The 15,021-nt window shown below is 41.1% G+C and overlaps 1 protein-coding gene across 3 annotated transcripts; it reads left to right on the plus strand.

Annotated features, from left to right (window-relative positions):
- The first annotated feature begins 44 nt into the window (after window positions 1–44).
- On the plus strand, window positions 45–11,085 carry si:ch211-13c6.2 (uncharacterized protein LOC100000125 homolog). 3 transcript variants are annotated; one of them, XM_039821027.1, is made up of 13 exons: window positions 45–408; window positions 858–926; window positions 3,239–3,263; window positions 6,230–6,316; window positions 6,569–6,708; window positions 6,803–6,922; window positions 7,026–7,071; window positions 7,614–8,568; window positions 8,707–8,827; window positions 8,976–9,041; window positions 9,143–9,244; window positions 9,920–10,178; window positions 10,482–11,085. In XM_039821027.1, exons 1-13 carry the CDS (start codon window positions 352–354, stop codon window positions 10,736–10,738), a joined length of 2,304 nt encoding a protein of 767 aa, XP_039676961.1. In that variant the 5' UTR covers window positions 45–351; the 3' UTR covers window positions 10,739–11,085. The 3 variants fall into 3 exon arrangements, with proteins under 3 accessions (XP_039676961.1, XP_039676962.1, XP_039676963.1); XM_039821028.1 differs by lacking the exon at window positions 3,239–3,263 and having other exon boundaries at window positions 391–408; XM_039821029.1 differs by lacking the exons at window positions 45–408; window positions 3,239–3,263; window positions 6,230–6,316.
- The last annotated feature ends 3,936 nt before the right edge of the window (window positions 11,086–15,021 follow it).

Raw genomic sequence — 15,021 nt, forward strand, 5'->3', positions numbered from 1 at the left:
CCATCAAACAACAGGCACTGTACTAAGATGACCCCGTTCAAGTTTCCTACGGCGAACTGTGCACGAACACAAACAGGAAGTAGCCATAAGCAGCATCCCCCACCAACTGTCGTCGACTGTGTTAAGAGAAGCGGCTGAAAAGCTATGCAATATACCACATAGACGCTAACTTTAGTCCATTAGTGTAAGCAAGATAACTAGCTAAGCGAATTGCTTGCTACTAACACCCATTAACGTACTAACTAGCATTAGCTAGGTTGCGTTCGCTAGCCTGTTATGCTACACGTTTACTAAGCTAAGCTTCTAGCGGCTTCTCGAAAAGTCAACGTTCAAGTCGTAAAACATCCAACGATGGACACCAATCTCGAAACACCTTACGAAGATGAGGCTAAATTCATCGAATGCACGGTGAGCTAACCGTTACATGCACTTCGAGTTGGCGTCTGCATGGTTAAATGCAGAAATGCATCATGGCTTTCACATAAGTTTTACTGCGTGTTTACATTTTGATACACCTAACTATATCTAATGCAGTCTACATTGCATACTGTATACCGGAAATAAACCCCTCATTCGTGAAGGTTATAAACAGGGTCTGATGAAACCTTATATATATGTCAATGGCTGAAACAGAGATATTGTAACTTCAAGTCCATGGTTGTTGTGGAGGGTGTAGTTTCTTTTCACTAGAACTGTGTTATACAAAGTTGTTTCTAATATCTTACCCATCTCATTTAACGTTATGGCTATGAAGAAAGACTAACGGCTACATTAGTTAGACTATGTATACCTAATGTAGTGGCAGCTGATTGTATATGATACCATCATACGTATTTATGTTTTCTCTTGAAATCCAGGTCTGTGATAAATCCATAAGTGGTGATACCTTGTACAAGATACATCTGACTACACCAGGACATATAAAGGTACACAGTGTTAAGTAGTAGTCTGTGATCATGTTGTTGAATACTAATGTAACTAAAACATTTAGTGATAGACGTTTAAGTTTATAGACAGCGAGCACTTCATTTTGACTAGTGGTTTTTCCATGGCCTCTTTTTATTCAGTCACAGGTCTTCCACAGGTTCAAGATAACTCTCACAGCAGGAAACGAGGAGCATCCAAAAGTGATATTTCACTCTCTTTTCAACACCTGGGGACCTCTCCAGTGTTTTATTTGTGAAGTATTGCCTGCTTGTATATCGACCATACTTACTTCTGTTTTGCCAGCCAAACAACATGCATCTTGGTATGCCAAAAAGGTAAATATTCTGGTGTTACAGTAAGTACCAGATCAGTGACAACAACAGGCAAGGTCTTCCACATTTCTTCTAGGTCAGACTTGAAGCTGAATTTCTGGGAACATTGACATTTTGTTCATATGTGCTTAAATGTAGTATCCTGGCTACCATGCCTTAGTAACTGAAAAGTGTTCTTTCACTTCTTTAAGCACGCTTCATACTTTGCGGGTGTCCATGGCGTAAATGGCTCATCCGCCCATATCCGCGAGGGTCCACACGGACCCCTATGTGGACGTCCGTATGCAGCCCAAAATTTGCGACTGCACGGACTAGGTAGGCATAGCAAGCACGTTGACTGCACATGCTCCATCTCATGTTCCACGCTCCAGTCTAGTTGGTGGCATATGCACCTCTAGCTTGTTTGCCAAGAAGAAGAAAAAGAGGAGGAAGATAACATAAATCGATGCTTGTTTCGAAGAGAGGTTGTGCAAGGTGATCTGCCGTTACCCACATTCATATAAATTTGTCTTTAAAGGAATACAAAGACAGCCAAATGGCGAACATTTTTGCAAACGGGAAATGCGCATGCTTGGAACACCAGACCGACGCGGACCCCCAATTGTAGTATACATGGAACCACGAGCACCGACGCTCAACCTGACACGCAATGTTGAAAGTGTGGCAAAGCCTTCAGCAACCGGCAACAAGGGAAAAAATTAATGCTTGTTCTTTGACAATCATGAAGACTATGTCCTGTTAATTTTGGAGGAGTGCTGTGTCTTTATGTCTATGGCACACAAGAAAGCAACATGTTCACACATTTAGGTCAGACTGACCAATACAACTTTTTTTTCAGTCCAGTGTTCTATGGGAAGGCACAGAGTCAGTCACCTCTCTGTCAGCTCTCCAAAATGCATGAATGCTGAATTGTTTATTTTACAAATATTTGGTGTGCTTTGGCTGGAAAAAAGGTGCTCTGCTTCACAAAATGTCTCCTTTTGATTCTGAAGTGGGCATTTGTTTTCTGGAGGTTATCAGTTATAGTTAAGCCTGCATTTTTCTTGGTCCACATCAGTCCAGTATTGAGACTCAAGGCAACATGGTTGTTGATGATTTTGCACATGACAACCGGAAATCCTGCATACTTTTACAAGAATATTGGAATGATTTAAGCTTGATAACTATCTCCAATGTAGACCGGTCATCTGGTCAAATGATCCTGCAGAACAGTATTTCGTGAGAGAGCAGGTCCTTTTTCGTGGTGTCACATGGAGGATGTCCTTGTTCCTCTGTCTCACATGCACTTTAATGTTAACATGCGATTTCTGTGTCTGTCTTGTATACAAAAATATGTTTTCAAAATTCTTCCAGAAATTTGCCAGCTCATTGCCTGTGGCTTTGATTTGTCCAAAGCTGCAACACTCCTAGGCAAAGCACGTGGAAATGTCATAATGTTCTTGCATTAGACGGTTTTATGTCTAATGACACTCTGAAGATTCATTTGGTTGTGGAAACAACTGACTTCAAACTCAATACTTACTACACTGGATGCGTTCGGACACAGTTCTTGGCGTGCTTTTTGGCAGAGCTCACCGCCCAATACACAATCACTAGTTTAGGCGTAAGCAAAAGTTGGTTGAACATTAGTCCATGTCTTTTGGTTGCATTGAAGAAAACTGGATACTTGTTCTCTGCGTACATATATACATTTCACAATACATTTGGCCTTAAACGGTTAATATAACCTTTTCCCAGGAAGGCGGCTTAATATTAATATATTATATAATTAATTTTTTTAATATAATTTGCAGTAATGTGTAATGTATCTTTACTGCACCTCAAGTGAGCTGTGGCTTTGTTCAAGCATTTTGTGTTAAAAAATACATTTCCATGATATAACCCTTTCTCTGTTTGTAGCAGTGATGGAAAAAAAAAGTGTCCTGTTTACCCAGCACTGATTGACTTAATATGTATTGCTCTCCTTTCGTTCCTGGCAGAAAGAGGATGCCTTGGTTGCTGCGGGTAAGTAGACTTCATCTTCAGCCTTTTCATTTTGTTCTATTCTGGCCTTGAGTATATTTGCTGTCTATTCTGGCAGGTAATTCATTCCACACACAAAGGTAACAGAGGTCACTCTAAGCCGTTGCCTGGTTTTAATGGACATCATTTTAGTCTAGATCCATCAAGGGCTATGATCCTCTAAGAATGGTTATGAACTCAAAGGACATGTCATCGTTTGGACTGCATCGTACTGTATTGAAAATGCGCACCAGCGCTTTACAGTCAGATATAAAAACTTTGAAATTCTGATCTTGATCTTTACGCTGCGCAGCCTAAAGTATGTCTACACACCTTGGTGTGCTTTCTGTCCTGGGCTGTTTTCATGCTTTGGCTTAGACCCCAGTTAGGGGGAATCTTGACTTCTCTGCACAGAGCCCTGACCTTAGCCCACAACACCTTTTGAGATGAATGGGAATGCCTAATATGAGCCCTGCCTTATTGCCCAATATCAGCGCCCGACCTCACTAATGCTCTTGTGGTTAAATTGGAGAAACGTTTTCTAGCCAGGTTCCAAAATCTTGCAGAGATCCTTCCCAGTGCAGGCTTCTATAGCAGCAGATTAACGCCAATGCTTTTGGAATAGGATGTTCAACAATCGCACAAGTGTAAAGTTCGATTGTCCATATAGATGCCATATAATGTTTGACGGTTATTCAGCACAGTTAAGTTGCAGAGAGAAAAGTGTCCCAGGTAGCCAAAATGGCTCAACAGCTGTATAAATCCAGCACGTGTGATTGCCAGACTAAGGCTGCGTTCAGACCAGGAAAACAATGATCCGGTGATTTTCTGCAGGGTTGTGCAGTGGTGGGAGTGTCACTGAAATGTGTGACGTCCTGTTGTGTTCTTTAACACCCCAATGTAGCACAAGTAAACTTTATATTTCACAATTATTGTTTTCCTTCAGATCCTTTATAGATCTCAATGTTTTCGATCGCACTTGAATGCAGCTTCATTTCACTAAGAAAGAAAAGAGACGGAGGAACTGTGCTTTGTTGTTTGGCAAACCTTCAGCTGCTACACAAACTCCTGGGCAGTTGAGTGCTTGTTTCTTCTTTTTTTTATCCTCATAATGTTTTAAAACTTTCTTGTGGCAGCGATAGAGGAAGTGATTTTTCCTTTTTCCTGTACAGGACTCTCATACCACCTTAAAACCGACTGCCAAGTCTGATCGCCGGTTACATGATTGGCCACCGTAGCGTGACGTGGGGTTGCTTTTCTCCAAAAGTTGAGTCGGTCTTAACTCTCTCCCCGCTTCACCTCCCAACGCAGCCTAAACGCAACCCATTCAAAATGAACGGGCAGATCTGCGTTTTCGCCAGATTGGCCGACGCAGGCAATGTGAATGCAGGCTAATGCAAGTCTCGTAATAAATGATGTGCCACTTATGACTGGCACATCATTCTAGGTACTGAAACCGGCCCAAGCTAACGGTTGCTGATTGTCAGTTCAAATGTCAACATGGTTGGCTTGTTGTGTTATCTTGTTAATGGTGAAGGACAGGAATTCCACTTTGCACCTCGTCTTGGGCAGTGAGATGAATGCTCTTGGTATTTGAATCATGCTGCCATTTAGCTGAGAGTGTGCCCTCTGCTGGTGTCCTTTGAGTCGAACGAAATGTCGCTCTTTCACCCATTATTTAAACGTGGGCACAGACCTACATGGCTTCCACAAAACTTTTTGTCGCCAAATTTGGTGGCTATATAAATCATTGTGGTGCTGGAACATCAATGAGTGTGCCAATGCTCACCAACATCTTGTTATGGGTAACGGTAAGTCGCAGAGGCTGGCAGAGAAGCCGATGCACACACCAAATGCCAACAACATGTTGCGCAACCTTGCAGATCAGATAAGCTGATTGTTTAATCCAACTTTCTGTTGGAAGGTGGGTTCAAAACCGAAAAAGTGCGTCCATGCTTCTTGCATGTATAAAAGAAACAGCCACAGCATTTTTCCAAACGACTCCTGTGCACATTTGATAATGTGCAGCCTGTGGAAGCATGGTCCAGTGTCACTTTTTGTAGAATGGGGTGTATGCTTAAATACAAAAAGGTGGGATTTTGTTTGTTTAAACTGACAAAAGAGCTGTGGCATGCTCATACTTGAAGTCAACATACATTTTTTGCGACTTCTTTTACTGTTGGTTATGTAGATAACATCAGCATTTAGCAGCTTTTGTCTTTTAAGATATCACAGGAGGCCAAGGTCATTATGCCTCCCCAGTGTAAGTGTTTTTATAGCAGGAAATCATCTTGGTCAACATTTCTTTACCTGAAGACATTTGCACAGCAACACCCAAGAATCATGAGATACAGAAGATTGTGCATTGTTTCAAAGAGACAACCTCCCTGCTGATGTAAGTAGAGCAGAATTGGAGGACTTAAGTGTTCAAAGGTAAAAACTTGCGAGGTCATACAAAAAAACGTGTTTGGTTAGTCATTTGCAGCAGTCTTATGTGAAGTAGAGAATGCAACCCTTTTGGCTGTAGCTACAGTGGATCAGTTTTTGCTAAATGGCCATATCATTCACTAAACAGGCTTGAGGGAGATAGTTGTGACATCAAGGGCATATTGAGGCAATTCATTTTGCAAAGTCATAACTCCTTTCTCAACACATCTCATGTAACTAGGCCTCTGTCTCATGACGGTCTGGAAAATGGTGAACACAATAGGTGAAATGTCCAATGATACAGTGGGGTGTAGCTACACCTAAAACAAATAAAAGTACATGAAAAATAATAAAACCTTGCACTGGTGTTTGTACTCTACTGTGATCTAACCAGCAAAGTGAGTTTATCTCACAATATGAAGTAAGATAAACAACACCCAACATGCATTTTACACACTAAAAGTTAGACTTTGCACTGTATGATACTTTATTATCTTTTTTTTTAATGTTTTTTGCTAACTACCAGTGTTTGGGTTTCTCAGGGCTTGCTGTCAGACACCACTGCGTACCGGTATTCGAGGACATTTTACAATATCTGGATTACATGAAGCTTGATGAGCCCATTATTGGTGAATAACTTGATACCATTTTTTAAAAACAAAACAAACATGTTAATTTGATTCCTATTTTTTAGCATCAAAATAACAGTCATACATACCCCCACACACACACACACACACACACCGCTACATGCAACATATATTCAGCAAAAAAATAAAAGCGAGAAAAAGGTATAGTATGTTTGTATTGGTGCTTGTCGTTTTATATATCAATTTCACATTTGATCCCTTATTTAACTTTTTTTCTGCCTTATTTCTTAGGTTTGAACTATTTGGACGAACTGCCTTGTAATGACTTACAAGCAGGCCCCAGATACACATGTAGGCTATGTCATCAGAACGCAAACCTACCGGAAATGGTCCGTCATGTGATTGGACGTAAACACCGGCAGAAATATGTGGTAAAGCATTGTGAACTTTTTCAGTGTATGCGTCTGCTTTTTAATGATGGAGGCGAAACAAAGTGAGAAAGCCTTACCTTTTGTGCGTATGTAGGAATTGAAACGGCCAGACTTGGTGACCTGGAATAAACAATCCATAATAACCCACGGAGGAAAGATCATACGAGCCAGAGCAGAGATAATAGAGAGACAGGATGGACGAGGAACTCCAACGGTGGGACATACAGAGTTCAGTAACCAGACATGTTGAATATTATAATGCACAATTCAAATCATAATCATTTTGAGAGTAACCTAATGTTGTATATGTGTTTCAGCTAATGGCGAAAAAGGGGATAGAGGGCAAATTAAACATCTCAAGAGGTACATTCATACTGTGAATTCTGAATAATGGATATTGGATACGATATTGGCAAAGTTACATAGTATATTTCCTATGTTTTTGTTGTGTGTTCTCACTTGACTGAGCATTGGTAAATGCATAGAAATGTCGGGGTCAATAGGTCAGAGTTTCACTGAAGGTTTTTAAGGATGGATGTTGGAGGGTTTTTTCTTAATGATTATAGCCTGATACGATGATAAGACTGATACTTAGGCCGATATAAATAATCATGTAGGCCATTAATCTTTTAACTTTTATTTTTGATAAGAATGTCGTTTAAATTTGACACTGTATATGTACTGAGCAGGCTCATTTACAGAACGTCACACAGAACAAGTCTTTCATTCGGTGCTAAGCTGCCTGACTTGGGTGTTTGGGAGTTATTTTTGTTATGACGTGTATTTAATCCTTTTCAGAGAATCAAATATGATACATCAATGTCACTTTATTTAAAAACCGCTCATATAATGAATATTGTATGTCATATTTTTACTTGTACTAAAAGTTTGATCTTGTTCCCTAGTTCCCCAAAGGCAGAAGCAAAATAGGGGCCGCAACATCAAACAGAGTTTGACCCAACGAGATGTGCCGTCACACCTACCAGAACTCAAGGACTACCAGGATGAGTACTCTCACCCAGGGAGGTATCCCCCAAACACAACCCCATTCCATCCAGAAGACCCTTACATGTTAAACGGAGACAGATTGATGTACCAACAGGAGGACACTCTCAGCAGTGACCGCATGGAAGAGGAGCTGTTGAGGGACAATTACAGGGAAAGTGATATGGGCAGACGAGAGTATATGGACCCTGATTATCGTACGGACTATGAAGAGGAATATGTGGAAGATCCACAAAGAAGAGCCGTACAAGGTGGTGTTCCTAGGTATGATTCAAGGGAGGAGATGTCCCATGGCCAGGCTCAGCATGGAGAGTCTTACCCAGAGGAAGCTCCTCCCTACAGGAGGCCCTACCCAGAAAGAGATCAACTAAAGGAATTCTTCACTGAGGAAGTTAGGTGTGGGCGAGTTCGTTCTGCCGAGTACCAGTCCTCGCAGCCGGTGTACCCAGAAGGCGATGAACAGCGGTGGTCTCTGGACCAGGTATCTGGTCGACATGACAGTATGAATAGAGCAGGCAGGCAGGGGTCGAGTGAACCAGAGGTCAAGAGGAGGAGCTTTCCTACACCTATGGAGAGTGACCGGTCACGTGACCATTTGTTTAATGTGATCAATGATTATTGTCATGAAATGGGAGAACCACTTCGAGAGGAGGCAGTTGCCAACCCTGGGCCAAGCAGAACAGGACCCCCTACCTCCCAGAGACGAGAGGAAGCTACCAGGGCCATCTCTGACATCCCAGAGCCATTCAGGCGTTTCCTGAAAGGGTCCGCCAATAATGAGGGACGCGGTAAAAGAAAAAGAAAGAGTCGTTTCTCTGATGCCACTGCAGAGGAGGTTGAAACGACAAAAGAGATGTGAGTGATAATGTACCTTGTCGTTTATCTGTATCGAATGCTCTCCATGATTCTGGCTAGCTGATACCTCTTTAAAAATGTTTTATATTATTTGACTAAATGCTTTGTGTTTTACATTTTTTGGATTTCTGCTTTAAGGTTCAGTGATGAGTATGCACCTCCAAATCCAAAGTTTGGCAGTCGTCCTAGACCGGTTAGTGTACCATTGGGACCTGAAATGCATGGAACACAACATCCTGACTTCTACATGGAATCATGGGTAGGTGGTCGTGAAATCAGGCTATTTGTTGTGATTAACTAGTAACGTGCCAATATGTCATACTTCTAGATACATACTAATCTAGAAAATGTACTCTCTTATGTTGTGTAACTGCTGTAGTGATGTCAAACCTGTTGTTATTTTTTAGAACCCACATCATAATGAAAGCTACCAAAGAGGAGGCTCTGAGCCAAGGGATGTCTTTGATATGCTGGTAAGTTTGTGAAATTGTATTTGCAACACACGTAGCAATGATGTTTGTTGTGCAGCCATTCCTTGAAAGGGGCATCTTAACAATGTATATTCCCCTACTAGAAAAACGTTGAAATTGAAAATGCAGACGAGGCTAACTTCCTGAAGAGCAAACTCTGCAACCTTCTAAAAGAATTCAAGACCAAAAAATCGGAGAACGCCCTGGTATGTGTCACTACACAGCATCAGTCTTTCTAACTGAACATTTACAGACTAATCTAGTCTAATAAAGTTGTGTATGTATGACACGCCAATTCGTATGCCATTTTGGCGTGTTATCAAGACTCATAATTGCTTTTTGGCGTGTTTATCAACACTGTACGGCCGCCATTGACCTACATTACGTGTGAATTTTCACAGTAGCGAGTAGTATGAAAGGACGTAAGTCCGCGGAGGTAGGTTAGTTGGGGTGGTGGATGGAGAGCTGGCGATCGTGTCCCACTTGTGGCTTTTTTCAACAGTTTTCTTTTTTTTAAGCCTTCCCCAATGTTTCTTTCCTAAACCCAACCATTAATTGTTTTCCTAAGCGTGTCACGTTGGTCAGCGTCGTGTTTTTTTTTTTTACACGTGTGTGACGCTGTTATAGTACGGCACGTTCTCGTGATAACACGCCACTTGTTGTGTATGTTTACATCCGCTGTATACAGCTTAGACATACACGTGGATAGCTCAAAATGCTTACAGATAAGACACCATTTGGCTTTAGGAAAGTGGCGTGTATGTTTACACAAAGTCATGATGCCATGTTGACATTTAGTTTAACTGAACATGTAGTTTAATTCTCTGACTCTCTTTAAAGCACGAGAAATCAATTAAAGAAATGTGTTTTTGTTGCTGTAGCAAAATAGCCATGGTCGAGCAGCCATCTCCAAAGACTACAACAGCTTGAACCCAGACCCAGGGCTTTCTCCAAGACACCAGTATGAAACTACCCTAAGGGAAGATTCAGACATTAGAAGACCAGAAGAACACTACTTTAAAGAAGATCACAGAGGAAGAGGCTGGCAGCAGCGTGAGAATGTAACTGACGAGTGGCGCCAAGAATACCACCATCCTGTTCGTGGGGAACCCAGACAGTCAAACAGAAGCCGTTATGAAGGTGTGTGTGTGTGTGTGTGTGTGTGTGTGTGTGTGTGTGTGTGTGTGTGTGTGTGTGTGTGTGTGTGTGTGTGTGTGTGTGTATATATATGTTATTTTTTTATATATATATACACTGCATACCAGTCCGGTTCGACAAAATATTCTTCTTTAAAAGTATGAAGGAATTGTGATCAAATCTGAAAACTAGATCTGAAAACTTATTTGAAATTTGTTGTCTCATATTTGTACCATTTTCTGTCAAAATAAGTATTTTTCCCACTTTCTTTCATTCAAGTTCTTTTCCTGTTGTTTTTTCTTTCAGAGGTTTTTGGGTGGCCCGGGATGTCTCAGCCACGAGATACTACTCACTCAAATGAGCCAGCACGTTATCCTGAAAGGTTTCAAGAACCCATGCACCCTTGTGACTACCCGCCTGCTGCCGAGGAGTTTTTGGACTCCCACTCTTCCGCACCTCCGCACTACATGGAACGAGGACCCAGGATGGACAGGGGCCCTCGGTACTCCAACAACCTGGAGAAAATCACCTCCACCCTCCTGGAACTTGTGGCAAGGAAATAATTGTCAGATTTCTATACTTTTTAATGGGATACTGTGGTTTAAAAACATGATTAGACATTACATTTCTTTCTTCCTTATTTGTTTTTTTAGGTTATTTGGCTTTAGACACTTGAAAAATGTAAAGTCTGAGTGTCTATGTTAACATTAAAATATGTGTCTACTGCAGCTGTCATGTCTTTGTATTACAGTTATCACCAGCAGCAAGTAGCAATATTGTTATTGCGATATTAGTCTTAAATTGTGCCGCAAACTTAATTAAATTTAACTTAATTTAAATTAACAAAACTGCAGACATTTGTGAATAATGTAATCCAATGTTGGAGTTCAATAAAAACTTTAAAACTAAATCAGTCATATTCTTCCTGTTATTATAATTAGCAGCCGCATTTATATATTTTACTGTATCACTGTGCAATTTGACATTGTGTATATAATAATAATAATAATAAAAAATTGAATTTATATAGCGCTTTTCATGGACTCAAAGTATATATATCATTCAACTGGCTGACGTTAACTGCCACATACAATTTGCTGTCATTGTACTTTTTACTGGTTCACTTATGTTTCACTGTGACTAATATTACTTTGTGACTTAATATATTATGTTTTCAATATCCTTTTCGAATTTAATGACCCAGACTGACGCCGTTGCTTTGGGGGAACGTAACCGTTACGTCATCACGCTCCTACATTCAACTCTTTCCGGTTCCAATAGCAGCCATCTTGTTTCCCTTTGCAAGCTAGCTAAATAAAATAAATAATACGCTGAGCCGGACTTCACTTCGAACCCGTAAAACAAAGTGAGTAAGAAATTAAAATTTGTTTCTGTGTAGAACGTTTACAAGAAAGCAGTCCGTGTTGGGTGGAAGTAGGAGCAATTTCTTCGCTTCTTTTCATTTGCTGTTCTTAACCAATAGACGATTGTTTTGGAAGATGAACATAGGCGCCATTTCCCTCCCCGCTCTCTGAGGCGCTTATTGGTGGCCCGCTGAAAGGACCACGGGCGGTCAGGAAACTGATGTTTGGTGACCACCATGTTGGCTCTTGTCTAAGTAATTGTCAGACGGATTGGCTATTTCTACCGGACCCCGAATGGCGTCAGTTGCAGAACTAACTTAGCCCTAAAAACCTTGATTGGTGGAATCTAGTCCGAGGTTTGATTGGTCTGAAGGACAGATCCAAACGTTGTCATTATTGGTTAGACTGCTTCTTCCTAGCTTTGGAAAGCGTTGCAAACTTTCACTTGATGTCATGACTCGTTGTTTAGTGGGGATTAAAATTACACACTGCGGATGGTCACCTGTGCTGTACAACAGTCAAAAGTGTGCACCTCCAACAAGCTAATGTTATTAACAAGTCAGGGCCAACAGTGACTAACGATATCATAACGTTAGCTACTAGTGCTAAATGTGTGTGTTGGAGGTTGATGTCATAACGTTGTGTTTAGCAGAAATGTCACAGTTTAGCACTACAATGTATTCTAATGTTTTAGTTTATTTACACGACCTTAGAATGGATATATTATAAGGTCTCACTGATAATTAAATACTGACTTCCGTCTGCTACCCTGGGATGTGGCTTTGGTCTCTCCTGCTAGCCGCTTTGTTCGTCTAGCTAACGGGCTTATAATGTATGCTGTAGCGACCTAGTTAAAGTGCAACATCGTGTTTAAGGCTAACTCGTTAAAGAGAAAATTGCCTTACTCTGCTGTAAATGCATTGTGAGATCTATATGTAAATATGAATTGTCTTTTTATCTTTCCTTACTCAGGTCAGTGTGTAAATAACACACCGGGTCTTTAAATAATGAAAGAGAGCTTTAAATTACGCCACTATATCTTAACAGAACACATTCACCTAACGTATAGCTGCACTTGTGTTTAGTTAATGTTAAGTATTAATATGCTTTAATCTAAAAACAATAGCATTTCTCTGCTGTATATCCCAGTGAATTTAAGAATTTCAAACGTACTTCAGCGTTTTCTATTCAGTGTTAGCAGTTGAGAGAAATAGCATTCTTCTTTACATTCTTGCAACCTTAGCTTACTTGATTAATCTAAAATTAATCACAATAAAATGTATGTTGTGTTCATACTTCACTGTTCACGTTTAATGTAGCAGTTATATTTAACATGACTGAATGAGCGTTGGTCATGCCTCTGGGAATGTAATCTGAGTAACCTGTGTGCAAGTCAGTCAACTAACCATTTATTTATGCAGGTGTGCATGTGTTTTGCATGTTTGTGGGTAAATTCATGGCTCGGCCTGACTGCCCTGAGGGTGCTGTGTGTTTATCAAACCCACAGTCTGGTTGGTGTATGTTTATCTCTAAACAGGGCCAGTGAGAGCAAACATGTCCCTGCTAGGCCCTGCAGGCAGCACAGGTCATGGGAAGGTCTCATTTGTACAGTGACCTTGCCAAGTGTCATTGCTGAAGCATTTTTGGTAGTCAGAATACATCTACAGAGAGAACTGCCCGAGAGATTAATCTTTGTACAACTCCACTCTAATCATTAACTAGATGGCTGTAGTACCTGCTCTAGTCCCCATGCTCCTCAAAAATAGAAAAAGGAACATTAGCGTTGTTTCTCTTGAGTCTCTATCTTGTTCTCTCACCCTCTCTCCACTTGTTCTACCCCTCCCATCCTGTAACAACTCTCCTCTCTGTCCTTCTCCATCCTTCCGGTTCCCCTCCCCCTCTAGATTTTTCATTGATGGGGCAGGTTTGCTCTCTTTCTCTCTCTCTCTCTTAAGCTTTTTGTGTTCCTTAATACAGTCAGGATTTGCAGTAATATGCAGCATAAAGCTTTAGGTCATACCACCTTCCTTTGCACAAGTTATCAGTTAAAGGCTACGTGGCCAAAACTCATTACCATCACACCTTCAATTTCTGTCACCTCTCGACACTTTATTGTCTAAACTTTTACGTTTCTTCATGAGTTTGCATATTAGATATGGAATTACTGTTGCAGCCAATAGTGCAACACACTGAGTTGTGCGCAAGCAGCAGTGTCATGCTTTGGTGCTCTAAAGTAAAGGTTACTGTGTATAAAGTATGCACATTAAACCAGTGGTGGTGAGTTAACAAGAAGGGCATTGTATGACATTGCTGACGTGGTTTTTTTGATGACGTTTTTATTGTGGAAGTTGCTGTGAGCGTAGTTTTTTTTGGGGTCAAGACAACAATGTCTTTGTTTACAGACTTTGACCCATATCTCTTAACTCTTGTTTATCCACAAATAGGACGAGAATCAGATGTATTCTTTTTCCTATTTCTGTGGCTGTTTACCTGCCAGCTGATTCTTCTTCATGTTGTATAAAAGCTCTACAATGATCTGTTTTGCGGTATTTTTTACTGTAAATTTGATTGACACCGATATAAGGGTTTCATTGGAATAATGTTGTGGTTGCAGTAAGTTGCAAAACTAATTGTTCCCATGAGTCATGATAATTTGTTGAATAAAGTCTAACACAACTAATTCATATTCTAAGCAAATAATCAGTCGCCATGCAAGGAGAAGCATAATATTAACGGTAAAATGAATCATAACAAGTAGGCTGGTTAGAGGCTAGAGGTTTGCGGTGTGTGACTGTGAGCAAGGATGAATGAGAAAGCAAGGACAAAATGTGTGTTTGTGTGTGTGCATGTGCATGTGTACCTGTGCACACGTATGAGACAGCGAGTCTGCCTAGTATGCTTTTGTACTTTAAATCATGTGGATGCAACATGCAGCATCCGTTCTGCCACTTGTTTTAGCCAGTGAGGGCCAGCGTGGCTGCCTGCATCACTGTGTTGTCAGCCTGTAGCAGCAGAGAGGAGGCGGGGCGGAGGGAGACATTTAGTTTGACATTGTAAATAAGCAGAGAGCAGTTGTCAGAACAGTCCGTGAAACCTTTCTCATCCGTCCAGCAGCAGGAGAGGCAGAGACCACCCGAGGACAAACAATGCCGAGGCAAGCAACCACTAGCACACCCTCACACAATCCCAGAAGAGCTTTCCACAACTTTATTTGGTCTTTTTTTACCTATTCTCCTCCCTACTCTCTCTTCCTCTTTTCTTTTCCCTGACCCCTATCCTGCAGCTCAAGGTAACTTAGAGCCGGAAGTTGGTTGTCGGTAAAAAGAGGTTGGGCGGAGAAAAGGGGAAGAACAGGGGATGTGTCAGAGCGGATTGGTGTCTGCAGCGTCCAATGGCATAGAAGGACTTTGTCTTCGCATTGGTTGCAAGCGTCAGAGTGAGGCGGGAGCCGGGTGTGAGGCGGGGTTTGAGTATCATGTAGC

Source organism: Perca fluviatilis, chromosome 13 (genome assembly GCF_010015445.1).
Source record: "Perca fluviatilis chromosome 13, GENO_Pfluv_1.0, whole genome shotgun sequence".
In the NCBI taxonomy this organism is placed as follows: domain Eukaryota; kingdom Metazoa; phylum Chordata; class Actinopteri; order Perciformes; family Percidae; genus Perca; species Perca fluviatilis.